Source organism: Amblyomma mixtum, chromosome 1 (assembly GCF_055824585.1).
Source record: "Amblyomma mixtum isolate Tamu chromosome 1, ASM5582458v1, whole genome shotgun sequence".
NCBI lineage: Eukaryota > Metazoa > Arthropoda > Arachnida > Ixodida > Ixodidae > Amblyomma > Amblyomma mixtum.
Window position 1 is genome coordinate 277522875 of NC_143012.1, and position 23915 is coordinate 277546789.

The 23915-nt window shown below is 47.8% G+C and overlaps 1 protein-coding gene across 1 annotated transcript; it reads left to right on the top strand.

Annotated features, from left to right (window-relative positions):
- The first annotated feature begins 14094 nt into the window (after positions 1-14094).
- LOC149371814 (uncharacterized) lies at positions 14095-21298 on the top strand. Its single transcript, XM_089585326.1, has 4 exons — positions 14095-14197; positions 16026-16068; positions 17364-17625; positions 20727-21298. The coding sequence occupies exons 2-4, from the start codon at positions 16026-16028 to the stop codon at positions 21067-21069; spliced, it is 648 nt and encodes a 215-aa protein (XP_089441452.1). The 5' UTR covers positions 14095-14197; the 3' UTR covers positions 21070-21298.
- Positions 21299-23915: the final 2617 nt, after the last annotated feature.

Genomic DNA, 23915 nt, shown 5'->3' on the forward strand with positions numbered 1-23915 from the left:
CCCTTCGATAAACTGAGAATTCACGTGAAGTCCAGGTTGCGGCATAGGTGGTGACGTGACGCTGTAGCACTCCATGACCACCTGGACATTCGCCATTGTAGAAAACCTTAAACGACACGCACATTAGTCTCCGCCTATAGACAGGTTGTGCATGTTTTTCTTTGTTCGATTTCCATCAGCAACGACGGACCCGTGGCTGTGGTCACGTCCCATAGACACCACAGACTAGACTTTTCTTCATACTCCTCTCTCTCTCGTGGTTTATTCGCCTCTCGTTTCGTAGGCTACTAAATCAATAAGGCTGGCAAGCCTGCATGTTTTTTTTTCTTTCTTCTGCCTCTTCTAAGAACGACAGATTCCTTGTCACGTCGGTCTTGCGGAGGTCAATAACGCAACGAAGGATATTAATATACACTTTAACCTTCTAGCACTCGCTTCCCGGCTCCGTTCTGCTCCTCGTATGCCCTCTTAACAGCGCGCGGTTGCAATTTAATTTCGAAACGGGATAAGGGAACCCAGCTTATTCCTTGATGCCCGAAAGTTGTTACAAAAGCTTCCTCCTTCGCATTGTATGGTTGCCCAGCTTATTCGTTCTTTTCCCCGGCACCAAATTTTCTCTCCCGGAAGATTATGATTTGGCATGACGATCTCGCGTGTCACATTAACATAAGCTCTTCTTTTGCTAAGCGATCACAAGAGAGACTCGCATTAATTTTTCTTGCTGTTACAAAACGGGCACCTGTATAATTCGAACCTCCGCGTGAGAGAAACTAGTGAATGAACGCCCGCGCAAGCGGTTGAGCAATATCCGTATAGTGACGTCGAGTAAGCGTTACGTAAGCGAGGGCTCCACTGCCCGCACTATACAAGGCATAAGCGGCAGCCGACTCCTGTGCCGCTGCTTGTTCTCTGACCTCGCATCTTCTGACGAGGGCGGCGCCAATGCGGCTGGCGCTCCACCGCGGGGGGCGCCGGGGCTGCTCTGACGCAGGCCCTCGACGCGCGTCGGGTACGTGCACATGCCAGGAGACGCATCCTACGCGGTGCGACAACGCAGACGAGGGTGGTTCAGCTCCCTCCCGACCCTTGCGGTGCCAAATATGCGCCGTGCTCGCACGTGCCCATTAGCAGGCGAGCGACTTGTTTTTGCCAGCGGCGTCCGCATCCGAGAGCGTGGGGGTGCCTTGACGTGGCGCAGTGCGGATGCTCTTATGTGTGTGCGTGTATGTTTTGCTTCCGCAGCTTACGCACGCAGATACGCAACGGATGGACGGACGCGATGGCACCTCTTCGTGCCCTGTTGTGAAACGCGACACCGCTTGCAACAACGACGTCGACGTGCGAGTGGCTTCTCACGTCGACGCGCGAAGTGTTTTCCTTTCCTGGCCCCATGAACTCAATACGGATGTCTGCGAGCCGTATTCTAGAGGATTGGCAAACGACGGCTTCGTCGTTTGACAGCTATGGAAAGCCTGCTGCAATGAATGGAAGATTTTTTTCTTCGTACGTCTTTGTCAATGTCCAGTGAGTGAAAGTTCTCTAATGACGAGTGCCGCATTGTGGAGATTCATTTGCTGCTGTGCCACTAAGAGATTATGAGATAATATTGTGGCTCTCCGTAATAAGAGGGAAAGAAGACGCTTGAGTGAACGTTGTAAACAACGAAGTTTCGCTATTTCACACACTCCCGATGCCATCCCGCATATCCTCTGCTTCTCACCTCATTTTGACTCCCGCGCCTAGCCCTGCGGGCAACCTAAGCCAGCCAATACCAGACCTACCTCGGAGGCCAAGATTCTTGGATCATGACGTCACCTTTCCACGTCTCACAAAGCCAGCGCACTCCTGCTGCAACACCTGAGCACAACAGGCATCAGAGACTCTGTGTAGACCGAATCCGCTTCTATGTGCGTTATCTTTATCTGTGCTTTTCTCTCTCCTTTCAGTTTTCCTTCCATTATGTCTTCTCGCCGTGACACCACCACGCAGGTCGTCAAACAGCCTTTAAAAACAGTGCTACGGCACACGCACCAAAAAGAAAATTACAACCTCATGGTTGCCAGGTCACGACGGCCACCTTGTAAACAAGGTTCATGATGTAAAAATAGCGCACAGGGAACACAAGGGACGGAAAGTAAACGACGCTTTGTAAACAAGGTGGCTCACAAACTTGGCAGAGCGACTTTCTTCACTCACTCCTTGCAACCCGAACTATTATATCCACACAGTCTGAGCCTCGAACACACCTGCGTTTCTTTTGTGCAAGAACGCAAGAGGAAGCTCCGTTCAGTACCACCTCCACTCACAGATCCCATACAACTTGCCAGTCGCGAGTAGCCCAAGTGTTCCCCGCCAAGGCACGGTCAGGTTTGACTCTCGCAACCGGCTTGTAGACGAGACGGGCTTTCAAGAACACGTATTCACCTACCCACGTCTCGAACAGCTGCTCTGCAAGGCTTGCGATGAGAACAGACCAACTATGAAGCAGTTTTATAGGACTGCCCCGCCACGCATGGCGTGTGCATTCGGCACCGACCACCAGGCGCACACTGTCTCAAAGGCTGTTTCCACCCTAAGAGATCAACTAAAGAAAGCTTGCTGGAACTGTGAACCTACCTCCACACAAGGAATACAGATCCTAAATAATATTTAATGTCGCCGACGTGACGGTGACGATGTCTTCCAAACCCGTTTATCTTCACAATAATAGGCCACAGGGCCATCCAAATCGAATATGGCCAACATAACGCTGGCACATATTGTAACCGTGCAAACAAACAAGGACGCAGGAGAGAAAACACAGGGCATAGGACGGTTCGCAACCCTACGTCCCTCTTTGTTTGCACGGTTATAATATGCATTCCAATTACAGCCACCAACTATAGTGGCTTTCTAACTTCATATCTCTCCACTTGGTTGCTCCCCCACAGAGCGCAACTTAGCTTCGATTCGACGCTGCCCCTTTCTCGTCATTGCTTTTTCGCTTCGCCATGTTCTTTCCGGAGTGGTGCTTCAGATGCACTACCATTGCCGTAATACACATTTTTACGGTAGCGCCAACCTTGTTCGTAATAGGCGACCATTCGTTATACTGTCGTGCCCACTTTTAACGAAATTCACGGTCGCGCAGATTCTGGTCGCTGTGTCCCTACGTCCGTACTAACGGACTCTTCGTATTCCAGCCAGAAGTACTACGTCATCAGCATCTGTTTTTTATTTTCAAAGCGGACCCTACCACTTCTAGTCCCTTTCTAGGTGCTTTCTAGGCTCTCCAGGCTGGTCATGTCCTCGTCGCTGATATACTTTCTGCCAACTATCTGTTTTAGGGGCAGGATGTAAATCATTGTACTTGAAGCGCCCACGGCAGCAAGTGGCAGGTCGGCCACATTAATCTGATCCCTTAAGGTAAGGAAGTGCTAATATTTAGCGTACAACGGCTTCGTCATTGCACGGCTCTGCGATGCTGTCGTCCGCACGAACGTATAGTCAGCAGAGGCAACAAGGGGGGACTATGCATCAGTGACACGTTGCCACAAATCTACATGCGTCTGATCATGTGTGTCTTCGACAGTCGCCATCTACCGTTCCTAGTTCCGTGCAGCGACGAAAGTAGCGCAGCGCAAGTGCACAAAAAATGTTTCAGCTGCACTGCCGCTACCTGGCTATGCTGGCACGTGGTAGCGGCGCATGAGGTGAAGGCGACTATGCAGGTGATGCATTCCACCTGACCAGCGAGGCCAGCAAGGCATTCAAACGTGTCTAATCGCTGCCGTTAGGTGATTTGCGACCATGCACAGTAGCTTCGCTTGTGACGTTGCCACTGTATCGTTCTTACCGCGCTCCAGCTTCCATTAGCGGCGCCTCGCTCTGCCGGTGCACGCACAGGCAGTGACTGGCCTTCATCGCCGTGCGCTTGGCCGGCGGTCACCTATACAGTTTCAATGCCGCCTTTTTCTTGCTTTTTTCGGTTGGCTTGTGTTTTCAGGGCCGTCTCCACGGGGATTCATAGACGCGCCTCGGTCTAGCACTAAGCTGGAAGAGCAAATTTTTCAACTCCATGTCCGCTGTAACCTAGTGGTGCAGTCACAGTTCGCGGTATCTGAGACCAACTGCCATTGCCCTAACTCATATTTTGACTGTAGCACCGCACTCGTTCGTAATAAGCAGGCGTTCGTTATATCTGCTGCCGTTCTAAGTGGGCTTTACTGTACGTCCAACGACTACATACAAGGAGATAAGAGCAGAAATATATAGACCAAAGCGTACAATCGATTAAAAAAAAAACGCAGGAAAACACACAGCTAAAGAACTTAATTGCGGGATAGGGGAGGGGGGAGGGGTTGGGCTTCTTAATGACATTCTTAAAGAAGAAAATGCGATAACGGTTAGGTTGCCTGCAATGATGTCTGCGATGAGTGTCATGTTCTGGCAATTTTCCCCGTCAATACTACGGTTGAAACTAGTTCCTATTCACTTATATGGTACGCATCAGCCATCACCTTCTAGAATGTTCGATTACCTTCCACTGGCTTATGGTATGGGATTGTACTAATCCGGCTCGTAATTATCCGCCTTAGTCCACCCACTAATCCTCACTACTCCACGTTAATCCATTTCATGGTTGGGGCCTGCTTCTAAAATTTTGGGTGTCTTTTGTAATTTTAGGGGGTGGGCAAACTTCCAAATTTTAGGAGGTTCTCCTGCACCGTGAACGCCTTGTGATGACGTCACGATGTCACGTGGCCTATGTGGTCCACCTAGGCTGCTTCTCTGGAGATTTCTTTCTGGCATTTCTCGCTCACGGCCAACAACGCCGACAACGATGCCGGCTTTTCTGCGACAGGGAAGCCTCAAAGCTATCGCGTTAAATGCCCTCTAGTGCTGCACGATGTCAAGAAATGTTAAACAACCCCAGGTGGCCAATACTGGTAGGTGCCACGGTATGTGGAGTCCCAAATTGCACATGGGTCATGAGGGGCGCCATTGTGCATAGGTTCAGATCAATTCAGACCACGTATGGTTCTTTAACATATATTGGCATCGCTCAGCACACGAGCGTTTCAGTGTGAAAGCACTACTTAACGGTGTCCAACACAACCACAAATCTTGTGTGAAGCCTCGGAGTGACTCGGGTAAGCTCGGGTTAGTTCGGAGGAGCGTCGTGCCGGCATCCGACGAGTGCGTGCACGTGCAGATGCCAGAAAAATGGGGCGAAGAATAAACACAAGCTTTCGCACGTCTCCTCGGTGTAACTGCGTTAAAAGCCTACCACGTTTTGCATTTCGCCTCTATCGAAATGCGGCCGCCGCAGTCGGGATTCGATACCGCAACCCTGGGCTCAGTAGCCGAGCGCCATCGCCTCTAAGTCACCGCGGCAGCAACATCGTCTCTCATGGCCCCTGTGGAGCTTTTCGGTCGTTAAACCCCTCGCACTATAAAACCTACCACTTTCGATAAGAAGTTTCTAATAAGAAAATTCTAGCTAAGGGCGGACGAGTATTGCACAGGCGAAGTAGCATAGGCGAGGCATGCCTGAAATACAACGAATATACCCTAACAGAGGACCATAACCATTGAGCCACCCCAGTGGAATTGACTGCAAAATAACCGCAGTAATGTGTACCACGTATTGTCACTGCGGTGTTCAAGGAAAAATAATGGTGGTTTAAAAACTTCAATTCCCCTCTCTTTCTTCCTGGGTGAAGGATAAACAGCGATATAGCTGTGTCTTCTCCCTCACTTGATCACGTGACCCCACGAGGCACATTCACGGGGAATTATCAATTACGACGTACTACGATGATAGCTAAGGAAACGCCGTTAATGTGTCACGTAAATTATCGTTGTAATAATGCCACAGACGAAAATAATGCTCAGCTGCCTCCTTCAGGCTTCTAGATAGGGCACACTGGTTTATACATTCTGTCTGGGAATATCACGCTATCCCCAACGCGCTCAAATACGGATCCTCACCCGGATAAGAGACATCACGCTGCGTTATCAAGTCTGCATGCATTAACCTGATTCAATCTGATTCTTTGCGTATTGTAGTTTGTTCTGCTTATATATTTGGCATGATGGTTGACCTCCCTCCAAGATAGAGGCTGTTTGTTTGCGTTAAATGCAGGGTTATGACAGTTGCTTTCACATGATAGAGCCAGCCGCTTTTACTTCCCACATTCCGGCCTGTGTTTTCCGTGCATGATTTCTATTCTCGCGATGAACGCAGAGCTTGTTTATGCGTAGGCCTATGCGCATAAGTAGTACCAACGTGCCTGCTTATACCGTTGACATGGACGCTTGCCTCACCCAGATGCCAGAGATCCTATATATCCTTTCTTTTTTTATTTATTTTCCTTTTCTATTTCATATTGCTGGAAATGCCCCCATGCCACTGCATTACATGGATCTTTTATCCAACGCTCGGAGCTTTTTGCTGGTATACGGAGCGAAATCACGCAAATTTGCGGCTTTTTCTAGCCTCCCAAGTATATAAGACCTGACGATTTCGTCGCTTGGAGTATCAAAAGGAAGTAGAAAGATAGCAACTGCACAGGAATAAAGCTGCGTGGGTAATCGAAAACGCTCACGCGTGCTTTTAACACTTCCCAGATAAAGATCGCCAGGGTCCGGCCAACGTCCGCAACTTGGAGGTCGTTCTGCGTGAGCGGATGCTTTTTCGATCCCGAGTTCCGATACGGTGACGGACACTCACCTTCCATAATATGCGCGCTTACGTGGAACACTGCCCCATAGGCTTCGTAGGGCAGAAACGGCGACAAAGCCAGCGCGGCCAGGAAGCCGAACGCCGGCGCAGACTCCCACTTCATGTTAGTCTCCAAAACACCCGCGGCACTATAGGTGCGCTGTGAATGCGTTCGCTTGTCCCCCGGTGACTTTCGTGAATAGGGCCAAGAGCGCAGCTGCTCCTCCGGAACGCCACCTCCGGTCTCGAGCAAAGGGATACTCACAAAGCCCTTTCCTCGCCTGCATTTATTTTGTCTTCCGGGAACAATCTCAATTTTCGCGGGAAGCGTGTCTGCGAACGCTCGTCAGACACGCTCTATATGGGCCTACCTGACGCTTTGTATGGCGGCTGTTCGGAGTTCGTTCTCTCAATGACCGGTCGTATTGTCTTAGGGCTGTGCGTGCGAGCGCTACGGGCTCCTGTCGTGGCCTGAATGCCTCGGCTCAGCCTAGGTTCGCTAGCAGCTGCATGCGGAATTCCCCGCCGGGCCTCGGGCCGCGTGGAAATGAGGTATTCGACGAGAGCGGACAACTCTGACTAATTGCGCCTGAAGCCGTGGCTTGGTGTAAGGTCTGCCTCCGACAGCCTTTGCACTTAACCTCTTTCTTTTTGTACAAGTGTTTCTGTGGGCCGTCTTCACGTTCTTGTTATCTTATGTGATGCTGTGCTGAGGATAGCTAATGGACGGCTTCGTATCGGAGGTGGAGGCCACGTACACCCCAAAGCGATTTGAAATAAATTGCTTTAGACTTAACTTGCGCATATTAATAAGCTATGGTGCAATTTTTTTTGCAGAAGGGCTCAACAAAACACACGAGCTTAGTCAGCCACTTATTTTTTTCTTTTCTGCATTGTCATTTTTATTAAAAAAGTAGGTGACCATCATACCATGAAAAAGGTATACCTCTTGTTCGGCCGGACGATCACGACAACCGTCGTATCATGTTAAACTGTACTACAACATCGCTGGCCAACTCCTGTGTTGGTGGGGAAGATCGCTTTGCTGTCGGATCAGCAAGCTTCCTAAATGTGATTGCACCTGTCCGATCAACCTCGTCTCCTGTGCTTGTCTTTTGCGTTAGCGCGATTTCTTGTCAGCCTGACCCTTGGTGTAGTTTGCGGAGTCAGTCAGCATCTCAGACCTCCATTTCTAATCTCACAAACATCTTTTTTTTTTTTTTGTACCAGAGTATGATTGCGGAGACACCCAGATCCCAACCCAGTGCCCGAATCCAGAACGCGATTCGATTTGAACCTAAATGACATAAGGAGGAGGTTCTACCTCTGTTCCAGTCGGCGCAAGATGTTCCCATGAAGACGAGCATGGGACAACTTTACCAGAATAATTACGGAGTGCGTAAATGAGGTAGGAGGCGGTGTACCTGGGCATAATAAGGGCAGTTCCCACAGCACCCAAAACATCTGACTGAGAAGCGTTAGAGCATACAAGTGTCGAACCATAGGGCAGAATTAGCTCAACTATCAGAATTAATCAGGAGGCGTAAGGCAAGCGCCGTGAGGAAGTACAATGTGAAGAGGATAAAGCAATAAGTAAATCACATACGACATCAGCCAGAAACAGGAAATGCGTTAGGAGGGCTTCATTTCTACTTTGGAAAGTGAAATTGATATGCCGAAGCAATCACGCTGATTTTTGGGACTGAAAAATGGTGATCTCCTCTTGTTCTCATCATCATCATCAGCCTGACTACGCCCACTGCAGGTCGAACTCCTCTTCCATGTCTCTCCAATTAACCCTGTCCTTCGCCTGTTGCGGCCACCATATTCCCGCAAATTTCTTAATCTCATCCGACCACCTAACTTTGCGTATATTATCGTTTGAAAATGTCATTGCCAGTGCACGTGTCGAAGAGAAAATTTTAAATGGGGCATTCCCGTGATGAGAGATTGCACAGACTTTTCGTCTTCATCATTTTTATTCTGCGCCAGTGAGCCGTTCAGTGCTTAAAATAAAGGACTTGAATTACATTACAACGTAATGAGTCCTTGTGGGAGAAAACAGAATATACTAGTGACAGAATATGTAAGCCACTCAGGGAACCTACGATGCGCGCTAAAACCTGAATTTGTTAGTCACATTACATCAGGTAAGGTACCAGCCCCCGAGGTGCTCTCACAACCTAAAATATTGTACTCTAGATTGCAGTCACCATTAGGGTTGCCGTGCCCGCGTACAACCGATTTTCAGGATCTTCATTAGTTCTTTCTGTGATTGACAAAGAAAATTAGCTCGCATGACCAAGTAACCGCAACGTCGTCGCTGTAAAAAAGAAAATATATTAATATAGCACGCACCAAAGATCAAATTCTGTATGTATTATGAATGAGAAGTATTTGTACGCTTTACTTTTTCAGACATGGTTTTTCAGTAAATACACAATCCCAGTTTGGTCCGTATTTGATGCAGAAATACGCATGAGAAAGGTAATCTTTTATATTTATATAGTTGAATCCACGGTTCTGAACCTAAGTTAAGGGCAGCGCAGCGAGCTATGGAAATAAAAACGGTAGGTGTAACGTTATGAGACAGGAAGAGGGCGAAGTAGTCCAGGGATTAAACACGGGTTAATGTCATCCTAGTCGAAATCAAGAAGAAGAAATAGGCTTGGACAGGGCGCGTAACTATTCCCATTGATTTGGGTTGAAATCCTTTGAGGCCCTGCAGCTCGAACTGCAATATTTTCGCATCAGATTCCACTGAGTACCGCTTGATTGCGGGCTTTATTGCGAAAGCAATACTACGCCAGGTGTCGCCTCTTCGCGGTACCGCAGCGTACCCTTCACGGTCGGTGGTCGGTCATGTGACTACTGACGTCATACCAAAGCGAGAGATGGGGCACCAAGTCGGCTCTTCAGCGCACCGCAGCTAGAACTTCGCGGCGGGTCGACCACCTGCGAACAGCGGCAAGCGATTGACGCCATGCAAGTTGCAAGAGCTTGCAGGTCTTGCTGCGGTGATGGATGTGTGTTGCAGCGTGTGCTATGACGTCATCCACAGACATCTAGGTGCTATGGGGTGTAGAGAAAAGTAGCGCCTGCTCGCCGGTTCTTCGGTATAGCTATGGAAGACTTCGGACGCGAGTCAAGATTCTTGTGTTGTGTTACCGTTTAAACGTCTAAATATGGCCTTTCATTTCGTGGGTACGCACGGACATTAGCAATGTGCACCACCCACAAGCGAAACACATAGCGTAGCCAAGAGGATATTGCTTTAATTACCTAATTACCTAGGCTTAACCAAAGCTAAGCCCCAGCAATTTTTGTCACTCTGGAAGCGCTTGAAACGATGCCAGTGAGTATTTCCTGCCGGTAATACACTATTCACTTCTGTCACGTATTGTGCTTCTACTTCGCTGTAGAGGCATTAACGCAGAAAATGCTGGTATCGCTTTCTATAGGCGTCCTCTAGTTGATCGCTGATATCCGCGTAATAACAAGGGCGCGCCAAGGTAGCATGTTTGCGTTCCTTGTCAGGCAGCTAACAAGTGGACACTGGAATCTTGAACCCGCGCCTATCAGCTTCTGTTGTCACCTTTCTCCGTATTCAAAGGGAGACACCCAGCTCTTACGTCTGTCAAATAAATGGCACGCCTACAGGACGCACGTGTTGCTTATCTAAATCCTCTAGATCCTCAAACAAGTACGACATCCTGGAGTGAATTTGAAGGCACAAAAATATACATCCACTCACTCCTTCAAAGTTACTCCCTTATCATAGGTACTATAACGTTTTGTAGGTATGGATGATTTGCCAGAAAACGACGTAAAGCATGATCAGCGATCGAGGAAGGCTAACTTTATCAGCACAATCTGTGTGCCTTTCGGTACGAATCAGTATATAAAACTACACTGCCCACTCTACTGCCATTATAAATTAGCAGCTAACAATAAACACTGAATGGAAATGAGTACAATGTCAGGAACAAAACCCTTAGGTGATCCTCGTTAGAACTTTTTAATACGTTCCCATTTTCTGTTACTCTTGGTTCTGTTGTAGCCCAGCCTTAAAGGTATGACGTGATAGTGTTAATGGCATAATGTTCATATATGCGGAATTGGTCATTCTCTGCATTCATAGGTCGCTGGGAGGCCTGATACCATTACTGGAGCAGCGTTGCAGCAATTAAGTGATGCGCCACTGATCGGCAGGTGGCTGTTCCAAGCACAGCCACCCAGATTGCGTGTGAGACCCAGATTGCTCCTCCCCAGCAACCTCTTCCGACCAATCGCTAATTTAGTTGCCACCTGTTACGGGGGGGGGGGGGGGGGGGGGGGGGGGGGGGGGGGGGGGAGCAGTTTGAGCATAATCTGGTGAGCAGGTGTCCGCCTGGCACGGCGTGCAGGTTGTGATGACGTCACAAGGTAACGTGACCAAGATGTCAGGTGGCAAATCTGCGTTTTCGCTCACAAAGCTGACGACGCCGCCGTCGAGACTGGATTTTCTGGAGAACGGGAGCCTTAAAGCTAACGTGTTAATTAAGACGTAGGAGGAAATAAAATTGGGGGCCTTTCTCTTCAAACGGATCTATGTATGTGTCGTCTATGCTGGTGTTATTTTACAGAAAAGCGCTCAACGACAAGCGATTCGCGCCAGCAGTAATTCCTACGTGGACACGTACTTAGGTATTCACTGTAAAGGGGTAGTGTTTTGAAGTAGCAATTTTATTGCAAAAGCAATACTGCTTGCACTTTTCTGCCATCGATGGAGGTTCATCCTTCGCTCCGGCGCGGCTGCGGCGCGCTACCACGTGACCGCGTGACGTCAGGACAAGAGGAGAGCTGGGGGCCCAACTCGACTCATCGATGGAGGCTAATCCTTCGCTCCGGCGCAGCTTGCGGCGCGCTACCACGTGACCGCGTGACGTCACGACAAGAGGAGAGCTGAGGGCCCAACTCGTCTCATCGATGGAGGCTCATCCTTCGCTCCGGCGCAGCTGCCGAGTGAGGGCGCTCGCTAGACTGGGATAAAACGGGGCTGCGGCTGTGCTCCTCGCAGTGCTGTGCTATGTCGGAGGATGCGTACAAGGCGAGGCTGGAACGGTGTGCCGCGGCCAAGCGACGGCGCCATGCCGAAGAAACAGACGAAGAAAGGGAACAACGGTTGGCGAAGCAACGTGCGTGCGCTGCAGAATGGCGAGCACGCCGGCTTGCTGCGGGTGCATCTACAAGTTCAGAGTCAAAAGCCATTTCTTTACGGATCACCAAAGCGTGTTCATCGGAATAAATAAAGCACATTTACAGTAGACCCATGTTGTGTCCAGAGTGAATCCATACGAATAACCATACTAGCAGAACCAAGTCGTGACCAGAGTTGCACTATACGGGAAACCATGTCCAACTACCAGCAGAAACAAGCGCAGCAAGGTGTTATTGCTTTCGCAATCAGCCAGGCTTAACCAAGCTAAGCCTTCAGCGAATTTTTTTTAATGCGTTAGCATTAGAACCCGCTTAGCGCAAAAAGTGTCCAGCATTGGCGGCGTGTGAAGTCTCGGTGAAGAGGAGGCAAAGTGGACAGAGGGAAAGAAAGGGTGCTAACTAATGAGAGAGAGAGGGAGAGGGCGAAGGCAGGGGAAAAGTGGAAAGCTAGAGAGGGGCGAGTTGGTTGGAGATGACGGGTTGCGGGAGGAAAACCACGGTGGCCAATTATAGGCGAGGCTTGGGAAGAGTGGTGAAGGGGTACTGCCGAACACTGATTATTGTATTGTCTCAAGCGAGTGGAGAGGGAGTACCATGTGTCACACGGTCACTAATGTACTGGATCACGCCAAACGCTACCGTCAGGGGGAATACTATTGCCAACGCATACCTTGCGACTCGGTGCTGTGTGGAATATTGTGCGCTTAATATTTTGTTCCGTTGCATATTTATTTTTATTTTTTTGCCGACCTGACCGTGCAGTAAAACTAATAAACTCTGTCAGTTCTTTTACTTGTTATTTCACCCGTCTGAGTCTGAACAGAATAAAAAATTGGTCTATTCCTTCGTCTATGGTAGCTGCAAGCATGAAATGTATTGCTGAAAGGTCTGGCGCATTCTAGGACTCTATAAATTGTGGAAGCAGCGCACCTGTATAGACCTAGACGTATGGATGCTGTACATGCCTCGGTCCTCGCTTGCTTCCTCTCTTGGAAGCCGCCGCGGTGGCTCAATGGTTATGGTGCTCGGCTGCTGACCCGAAGGACGCGGGTTCGATCCCGGCCGCGGCAGTTGAATTTCTTTGGAGGAGCAATTCTAGAGACCCGTGTACTGTGCGATGTCAGTGCACGTTAAAGAACCCCAGGTGGTCAAAATTTCCGGAGCCCTTCACTACGGCGTCTCTCATAGCCTTAGTCGCTTTGGGACGTTAAACCCCATAAACCAAACCAAACCAAACAAACCTCTCTTGGAGCTAGGCGGCGAGATTGGTTTTCCAGGCTGCTTTCGTGGCTTTGAAAGCCTCCGCCATCAGCCGTTTTTCTGAACTGAACAGCATTCTCTGCTAACTTCGCTGCTTTTGGCGCTCCAGCGAGAATAACTCCGTCGTGGAGAGGGAAATGGACATGATGGTTCTCGCCGAATGTTTCAACCAAGCTGTAGTTTAATTTAATTCAGCCAGTTTTATCTAGTCAGACTGCCATGGCTGGTGCTTAATATTTCATTGTCAGTATATCGGATTAACTTTTATTCGCATTTCTTTTCAAGGGTGTACCAATGCCGCCGAATTCAGGTAAGCTACTATTTCATGCCCTTTCTTCTTAACGAAAAAGAGACAAAAAAAGAAAAATAAATCATGATGCCGAAAAACTTTTTAGCTTTATATAGTCTTGCACGCATCTAGTTTAATCCAAAATTTAGAACCTTCTAAATGTGCCCGTAAGACGATTCGCTCCTTCGCGACGCCCGTCGCACCTGAGACCTGGTTTAGGTCTCAGGTGCAACGAAAGATATGACATCTATATCTGAGGGAGATGCGACGTTGCAAATTGACGCATAGCAAATAAATAAGTTTCTTCCACGTGATCAAATCTAACGCAGACAAAGCTTTCAATATGTTTGGTCGCATCTAATGTGGCTGAACGTTTTTATCGCTATTGCTTCTACATCATACGGCAACGGTAGCATTCTCAGACTGTTATCCTAGACCACTGCCGCCAACTGCGCACTAGAAATGTCAGCACATTACAGTGTTATCTGACTGGCTCGACGTCCTGATGGACAAGAAAATCCGCCCAGTGTCATAAGAACAAAGGCAGTGTTCAGCCATGGACAGGCGACATAAGCCGCCATGAGTGACATCAAGGATCAAAAGCAACTTGACTCACAGGATGTCAGGTGCCCTTGTGACCTCCTGTTCTCGATAACGACCACAATATAAGCATGTAAAGTTTCAGCGGCCAAGGCAGTTTTTTACGCTGCAGTCTGAGGCCGCTAGCAAGTCGACACCAAGCTGTGAGTATTAGTCACTTTTTTCTCTTTATGTAACTGGATTTTCTCTTGCAATGTCTGTTGCAAAAGGCATTTAACTATATTTCTTGCATTTTATACTCATAGTCTCTATTAGATGCAATGCACTAGGTTATGCCGGTTTGAACAAGGCATGTGACTGTTTACCCCATTGGCCAACAAAAAGATCATAAGTAGTTTGAAGGGATATGACGTGTAAACGCATTTCAGATACAAAACATCCAAGTTTAATCCATTCATTATGAAACAGCAGCAGATAGCATGCAATCCGAGTTGTGATTCGGGCCCTGGAATGTTTCAATGCTAGCGTGAAAAAATCTATATTAAAATAAAATATTTAAATTAAGTGAATCAGCAGAAATAAATGCGAATCTTCATAGACGGAAGCAAGCATTGGTCTCAGAATATTTATGCCGGAAGTTGGCAAAGTTATCTGCATGCTGAACTAATGAGAGCATTTACTCCTGTCTTCATAAGGGCAGGTTCGTCGTTGGTCTGCAGCGGCCTGGGTGCCAAAGCTTGGCTGTTACTTTTGTTTGTTTGTTTATTTATTTATTTATTTACCCTAAGTGCCTTATTTGCTTTAAAGGCCCCCAACGGGCATTGCATAGGTGGGGAGAAACAGAACGCGATCTTGCAAATTGGAACACAATGGGCAGTGCAACCGTACAGACATCTGTACAGAGATACTTCATCGCAGTCAATAATCAGCGTACATGAATATGGTATCATAAGAAGAAAACCATTTATCCGCAGTCGACATTCTACATGTCATAACACGGAGGATCATTTTTTTACAACGAACAAACAATTGTCGTTATAGCAACGCTTCAATGGCGCTAAAGAAGGACGAATGGCTATCAATCGTAGTTAAATGACTGGGCAAGCTGCTCATGTTCGAAATAGCAAGGAGTAGTCGTGAATATTATTTATACTTGTTGCTGCGTGCAACGATAGCATTTACCTTGACAGGATGATTCACACGTGATGATATATGGTATACCTGGCGAAGAAAAGTTTCACGAAAGGAAGAGGAGCCATGATGAATAAAAGAGAGGCGCCCCTTGCGTTGTCTGGTATGAGGCGCCCATTGCATTGTCTGGTATGGATGGGTATATAAATTGAGTTTCATGCTTGTGACGCTGCACAGAAATGACTAGTCGTGGACAATGAATCTAATTCCTTGGTTTTTCAATAATCACAAAGTGAACAAAGGAGGATAAACCTCGGGATGCTGAGGTTTTCAATAACTTGAATATTCAATAATATTGTAATTCCGTAATAATAAAATTGAAAACTTGGTTTTCCAGTTATTCAATGGAACCGGTTAAAAAAGTTTTATGGGCTAAGAAACGGCGAAAGATTAAGAATGATCACTTATTACGGCTGTAATTAGAGGTTCTTCTAGTTAAGTTCCTTTAGTACCTTGTACGCGGTGGCTCAGTGGTTATGGCGCTCGGCTGATGACCCCAAAGCCGCGGGTCCGATCCCGGCCGCGGCGGTCGAATTTCGATGGAGGCGAAATTCTAGAGGCCCGTGTGCTGTGCGATGTCTGTGCACGTTAAACAACCCCACGTGGCCGCAACCTCCGGAGCCCTTCACTACGGCGTCTCGATAGCCTGTGTCGCCTCGGGACGTTGAACCCTCATAAGCCAAACCAAACCATACAACTGTGTGAAACTAACGAGACGCCGTCCCGGAACGCAAACTGCATGCTTTTGAACCTATATAAAATGGCGTTCTCACTTTACGCCAAAATTGCAAAATAACATTGGAATTTACTTCCTCATTTGTTCTGGTTGTTCTGATATAGATGGCTCTACTGTACCTCATCGTGGCTGGCCTGGTTTTGGCAGGTGAGGCGCTTATGTGTACATGTGAATCTGATTCTGGTGGAATAATTCGCTGCACCTTATTTCAGCGTTGTCTTTGGGGAGTTTTATTATCGTAGTGAAGGTGGGGGATAGTAATCTTTATGATAATGACTCCGATTAGTATTTTTTTATGAGAGGCGGCAGGAGCCGCATTCTATAAAAATGGCAGGGGCCGTATTCTATACGCTTTCCATCTTCCGTTGCCCATTTCGCGTGTCAGTGGTCACTCGATATAGCCGCGGCTTTCAAGCGTCTGCCCGGCCATTGAGTGGTGGCGACCGGAGCTTACCACTGGATGCATGTAGCAGCCAATGACAGACAGTGTTCAGGTCCGGCCGCCTGCTGCTAACAGAGCACTGCGATGCACCTCACCATTGCCTCCATGTTTCTTCGAATTTCAGCCAATGGTGGAACCCTCACATGAAAGCATATAAGTGGCATTGTATTGTTTGTAGTGCCACACTGACTTTTAAGACTTCGAAGTGTCTTATTTTTGGTGGTATGCGTGCCCCGAAAGTTCGCCACAAATGCGAAGCACTAAAATTGCGCTAGCCCTCGCAAAGCAGTAATTGAGGATATACAGAAATATCTGAGCTCCAAGATTAGCGATGGAAAGAATGCTAGATAGTCCGCCACTAATGATGACGTTGAAATTCACTTTAAAACACATAATACTTAAACTACAAACAAGAATATATATACTGAATTCAGCATTTACCGTTGCCCTCAATGTTTTGAGGTAGCGAGGCGCCAAAAATAATTGATAAATGAATGCTTTGAGGAGCGAGGCGCCAAAAATATAAAGTAAATGAATTTTTAAAGAAGTGTGCACAAACCTGCATTGCTTCGTTACGTGAGTTACGAGAAGAACCGTGGGCGCCCGCTAAAGAATATGGCAGAGATGAGGGGATTCCCCTAAGACTTCAGCGTGTATTGTTCTTGAACACCCCCCATCCCCATTTCTTTAGCTATGGTAGGGATAGGGCAGAAAAAAGGGCTTGTGGACAACACAAGTAAACTAAACAATAGAGAGCAGAACCTCAGGGAGCTTAGCCAATGTTTCGACAAGAGAACATCAGTTGAAGCGAAGACAAGTGCTATTGTCGAAACGTTGGCTTAGCAGACTGAGATTTCCCCTCCCTTGTTCACTTTGTGTTTTCTTTAGCTATGTCATTTACCTCCAACTATACGTCAAGCAGAGTGAAATCGGGCCACATTTTTGGTACCAGGAACGCAGCCTGAGATAGGTATAGACAGTCGCTTTGTTCTCTTCACAGCGCCTGCGCTTCTTCAGTCCGTGCACCCAGCTAGGGTTAACGACTACGTGGACGAGGTCCTCGAGGACAGGCTGCCCCAGGAGGTTCGCAGCCCGATCCAACTGGCAGCCTTCACCCGCGACGTCAGCCACGGCTCGCACTACGGCTCGGTGCTTTTCCAGTCGACCAACATCAGCAAGCACGAGCGAATGAAGCGCTGGGTTGACTGCAACAGCTCAGTCGGAGAGTTCCCCGAGCGAGTTACCATCCTCTGTGACGTCAGGTATGCCTCTCCCTGTAATTCATTCAAACTACTCCTTACAGAGCACGCACAATTTACAACGACCGAGTTCGTGACCAGGTGGTTTATGCCATGTATTCTTTATTTTGTCACCAGGAGAAGTAGCAGATAAGTTGCAGTTCGGTAGTTCACAATTAACTACTTATTTGATTGGATAGTTAATTCGTTTGGCAGACGTACGTAGAGATATATTGAAGACTGAAGATATTTCCGAGCTGCTTACATGTCCTGCGCGCTCTCGCTTCTTCGTGCGGCTCCCACTTCCCACCCCTTTTCTCCTTCCTATCCGCGTGTATTCATTTTTTACTTTCATCTACTTATTTTTGTATTCTCTATCCGTTTTTTTGCTCATCTGTTCTGTGTCCAAACGCTATAAACACCAGCGAAGACAAATCACGCTTAAAAAACGTCGGTCCTGCGATCGAAACGTCGAGCTATACAAAAATGTTTCCTTCAACGAGGTGTAAACTTCGCTGTATACATTTTAGCAGTCAGGCACGTCATATTCTCGCAACATATGCACTATATATGCAGCAATGGATCAGACATGAGAAGAGACAGCCTGAACTATTGTTGTTGCGTATATCGTAAACCGGCCCCAAGCAAGACTTTTCTATGTATGTATATTCATACCAGTTGTCCCTGCTAAATATAACCAAGCGTTTAAAAAACACTGAATGCACTAGCCGCGTGAAAGCAACTTAGAGTTGTTCAGAGTCGCGTGGCCTAGTCTGCAGTATTTTTTCGTTCTTCAAAGTTAGCTAATTATAAGCCTAATTAGCTAACTTTTTAATTATTGACTTTGCACCAAGATACTGTTTACTTAAAGTGGCTTTTTTACCGGCCTTAAACCGTAACTCGCACAATAAAAAAGATTTCATGTGACGATTGTGCCAATTCACGTCCCGATACGCATCTTAGAGAATAAAATCTGATTTTTCTGAACTTCTGTCTCCGATGAGACTTTGCGCGCACATTGGGGCAGAGATGTGCGCTAGCAGCTGGTTCCGGACAGCTTTATTTTAAGACCAATAAATAAAGCCACCTAAATCATACCTTGATGAAACAACGCTCCTAGCCGTTTTTCGAGGCGATCTACAACATTTACATTAACACTATGTTCCTGAAGGCAATCATTAAAAATTAACTAATTAGACAATGAATTAGTTAACTTTGAAGAACAAATGCTGCAGACTAGGCCATGGGGCTCTGAACAACCCTCAGTTGGTTTCACTGGGCTAGGACATTTCGTCTTGTTCAAAAGTTAGGTTACATTCAGCTGGGGCACTTGGTATATATAGCATAAGCTACAGAAAGTGGCGAACAATTTAGCGTGGTTAGGCCAATGCGAATTAGATGCGCGAGCGCTTCGGTTTTTCACTTTGATTTCGGTTTCAGGCTCGGGCGTCCAGCAGGTTTCCGACAATACCTTACAGGTTACCTTACATTCATAGATCCCTGGCAGTCCTCATACCACTCCTGGAGCCGTGGTGAAGCGGTTAAGCGATGTGCCACTGCCCTGCGATGGCAGGTGCTGCCACCGGTATGGATTGCGCGATCCAGGTTGCTCTTCCCTATCAACCTCAAGGTCCTGGAGAAAGACTGGAGAGATTTCGCAAGAAGTTGTAGCGCAAACATAGACGACACTTGTGTATGTGTGACATCTTCCTGTGGTTGTCTTTTTACGAAATCATTAAGCACCAACTCGCCCTGCGCGGCGGACCACGGGCTAACTGGTTTCGTAATGGCGGACTCTGCTATGTGGAGTTCCCGGCTTTTGGTGGCGTTTCAAGGTGTGCTTTTCTGTATTTTGTGCTGCCAGAGTGAATCTCGAGATGTGAGCGTCAGGTTCTCTTCTTCTTCGTTGTCGTGGGCACCGTGCACGAACAAGGCTCGTGCGGTCTATATCCTTTTGTAGCGCGGTGAGGTAACAATCACGGTGATCGTTGCACAAGCTCACTTGGTGGAACGAGTCGACCCCGAGGACGGTCGGCGCGGCCTGTGTGCCTGGCGGCTGCGATGTGTTGATTGTCCAGCCGGGTCCAGAAGCCGACTCGACGCGATTATGAGTAGGAAGTGCTTCATGCCCAACTGCAGATCGGGCTACCAGACTTGCCCGGATGGAGTGCCGCTTTTTAAAGCTTCGGCGGAGCCTACTCGCATAGAACTTTGATGACGGGCAGTGTCCAGAACAGGAATAATTCAACCAAGCGACAGTGTCTGCGCAAATCACTTTCCCGAGCTCATGATATCCAAATCATACTACGCCGAGTTAAACGGAAAGGCCCTTTTGAATGCACCCAAGAAGCCGATGCTATCGGCGAACGCTTTCCCTATAAGATTTTTCCCTGCTATAAATTAATACCTCACAAAACAGGCAAGTTCAGCAAAGCCTCCTGGTGCGTTTCCTATGGTGCGTTTACAGGCGCTCGTGTAGCTGCATGAGCTCAGTGGTGTAGGTATGACAGAGTAGTAACATCACAACACGGACACAAGGAGTGGCGTGAGGATCCATAGACACCAGGGGGCGCTGCGCACTAGTGCTTTGTGTACTAAGCTTTTACTTGCGCAGCTATAGCAACAATATTCCGTAACTCTTATGCCTCAAAGCCTCCCTGTTTTGGGGGAAATAGTTCGATTGATTGATTGATTGATTGATTGATTGATTGATTGATTGATTGATTGATTGATTGATTGATTGATTGATTGATTGATTGATTGATTGATTGATTGATTGATTGATTGATTGATCGATCGATCGATCGATCGATCGATCGATCGATCGATCGATCGATCGATCGATCGGTCGGTCGGTCGGTCGGTCGGTCGGTCGGTCGGTCGGTCGGTCGGTCGGTCGGTCGGTCGGTCGGTCGGTCGGTCGGTCGGTCGGTCGGTCGGTCGGTCGGTCGGTCGGTCGGTCCGTTGGTTTTCTTTACGTATACACCGAGCTTCTTTCCATTTCATCTCCCTGCAAAAACAGCTGCGGCTGCTGGGATTGTACCCGCAATCTACATGCCTCAGCGACCAAACCATACTCACTGGGTCACCACACAGGGCACTCACCCGTGCCTCTTGACTCACAGGTTCTATGGCATTCTGGTGCACGCGGACAGCCTGTTGACGTACGACGGCAACGACACCATTCGGGTGGCAGTGCGCGCCGTCTTCCCGCTCAGCACTCGGCTCGTCCTCCGGTTCGCGCCGTGGGAGGACCCCGCGGTCAACCTGACGCAGCTGAGTGGCTTCGACAAGTTGACCACCCGCTTCTGGGGGCTAGACAGTGAAGACCCTCGAAACCAGAAACTCACCTTGGGCTACGAGAAGGTCACCAAGGACCTCGTCGAGCGGGTCGTCGCCGAAGAGGTGGCACCGGCGCTGAGCAGGGCAGCGGCCAAGTTCCGCTTTCCCTGCTGCCCGGACATCTGAGCCGACACGGCCGTAGCGATTCCCCTAGAGGGGGCATTCTTGCTTAGTTAGTCATAGCAGAGAAATTGGTCGAGCTGAAGATTATACACTTCTTTTCTGGCCTTTACATGTACAACGACTTCGTCTCCGGCAAAAGTTGCCATGCTGGATTCTGGAACCAAGGGCCCAGTTATGTTCGTGTATTTTGTTCCGCTTTCTTACAAAAATAAAGTGTGGTAGAGAGCTTTAATCTGTTTAGGTTAAGCCTGACAAGGATCTTCGTTTTGTTCTTGTTTTTGTTTTTTTTATTATTATGACCACAAGGAGCACCGGGCTTCTTGAGGGAAGTCGGCCAGCAATGGGAGAGATACCTCGCAGCGGCTCCTGGGTTTGGGCTACTGTTGAGTGCGTTTGAGCGACCGTGACTTGTATAACTATGTGGGTGTCGTTCTGCACAATCGCTGACTGTGGTGCTCAGCTCGGGAGAGTCATATAGCGCTTCTTTATATACTCCCGGAGCTCAGCTCTTTGTGCTTTAGGCAATCAGCGCGCTGTGCACTTCTTAGTGCAAATAATACGAATTGTGACCACTCATTTGACACAGCGCAACCAAATTCAACTTTACGTCTGCATCTAACATTGAGAAGACATTAAAGAAAATATGCGTCTATAGAAAGACTACTTGCAAAGACAAAGCTAAATGCGCGCTTCTTATACATGGGAGTAGCCGTTGAGTACACTCTGATCAAAGTACTAAATACGGGCCCGTGTGCTGTGTTATTGCACTGCACGTTGAAGAACCCCAAGTGGTCCTTACCTGGAAGCTAACGAAGAGTGTTCAACTTAAATGGGGGATAATGTAGCGAGTTATGATAAGAATAATGATTCTTTAACTTTAAGAGACAGGAAGACAGCAGAGTTGGTCAAGGAACAGATGCAGTTTACTGGCATCCTAGTTGAAATCAAGAGGAAGAAATGGGCTTGGGCAGGTCGTGTAATGCGAAGGCAAAATAACTGCTAGTCCTTAAGGGTAACGGAGTGGGATCTAAGAGAAGGCAAGCGTAGCAGGAGCGACAGAAAGTTTGGTTGGCGGATTATATTAAGAAGTTTGGGGTGATATGGTGTGACAAAGGACAGTGTTAATTGGAGAGATATGGGAGAGGCATTTGTCCTGTAGTGGGCATAGTCAGGCTGCTGCTGCTGATGATGATGACGACGACGACGATGGTGATATGAAATGGTCCCGGTTAATTCGAAACCCTCTTCTACGGCGTCTCTCATAGCCAACAGTGCACTTAGCATGGCATAAAAATTTATTAACAAACCAGGAATTCAATGTTAGGCGTGTGATGCTCTAATAAAATTGGCCATACTAAGGTCCTGTAGGCCTAAGTCACGTGCGAATGGACAACGAAGAAGACGATTCGTTCCAGCGCGTGAAATCGTCAGGGAGAAAAAGATTCTACGAATTCGACTCGTTCTGCGGCGACCATGCAGGTCTTCGCCGTGGCAGCGCTGTACCTCATCCAGGCTACGTACGCCGAGAGAAGCTTCCGGGACATCCTGTAAGTTTGCGTACGCCAAGGGGGCCAAGAGCGGTGCGGGCACTGTCGGCAACCTGGCTTTGGCTATTTGAACCAGTTCTAATCGGCCGCGTGGACAGCCTCGAAAGCCATGTGTTGCTTTGCGTACCATCGAAAACAGATGTTTTGCCTGTAGCAGTCTCCGCCACACGCGAGAACGCCAATTCACTGCGAATTCCTGTTTCACGCCTGGGTTACCCTTTCAAAAGGAGTCATCTGGGCCATTTCCGCCATGGCCAGAAACGCGATGCAAAACAGAAGCGATGGGGTTCGTTGTAAACACACTATTCACAAGCTGCTTTGGCGCACTTCTCAGAAGAGTGATCGTCCGTGTCACCTACATCGTTGTATCTGTTGTCAATATCACCATCCCCTATTTTGGATTTCTCTTCCCTTTACCCGATATCATAGAAGCTGAGTTTCCTTTCGCCAAATTCTCTCTTGCTGTTTCCTCATGATATCGTCTCTAGCCAGAGCACGGGCTAATGCAATGCGGTGGTCTGCGAAACTTTTGCGATACATGATGTACCCCCTTTTATTTACCACGATACATGATGGTGTGCTCTCTACGACAGTGTTGCTTCACTGTCGAGCAGCGCTTGTGTATAGCCGGGCCAAATATCCTCGATGCGTTTGAAGCAAGTGTCAGTGACGCGTAGCCCAAACCAATCTGCTCGGTACCCATCCTATGGGTGCACTGCATAAACAAAATTGAATTTTCGTGATGACCTAATTTTTGTCATTTTCCCGGCTGGCCAATCATCCGTAAAAAAACTCTCGCATATACTTCTGGCAATATCGCGCCCATAAAATTTGATTCTCAAAGTAGTACGATTTCTTGGACATCAGAATGAACTCGATGAAAGATGCGTTTGGAGATTGTTAAGCGGTGACTACGAAGTTTTTTTCGCTAACAGATCTAAAATAACTGCAGTTGCCAAAACTGGAGATGTTCTGATCGGCTTCGTTGGTGCGCTCACATATCGCTCGCCCAAGAATTGAGTTTTTATCGCGTCCTGACGAGGCCTCCCGATCAGGTCAGTAAATCGCGGTCTGCGCTCAGGACATTTAACATGGTTCTCTTCATAAGCAATGATGAGGAAATATGCTTACGACGAGCTTACAGCTTTTAGTTCCTGCCATCGGGTGGTTTACAGCCTATGCGTGAGCTGTGCGGGAACACTGTGTGAAATTAATTTAATGCACTAGCTCTCTCTTTTACTGGATGATGATGATGATGAAAACTTTCATACTCAAAGAGAGTTCGAGGGTCAGAAAACCCAA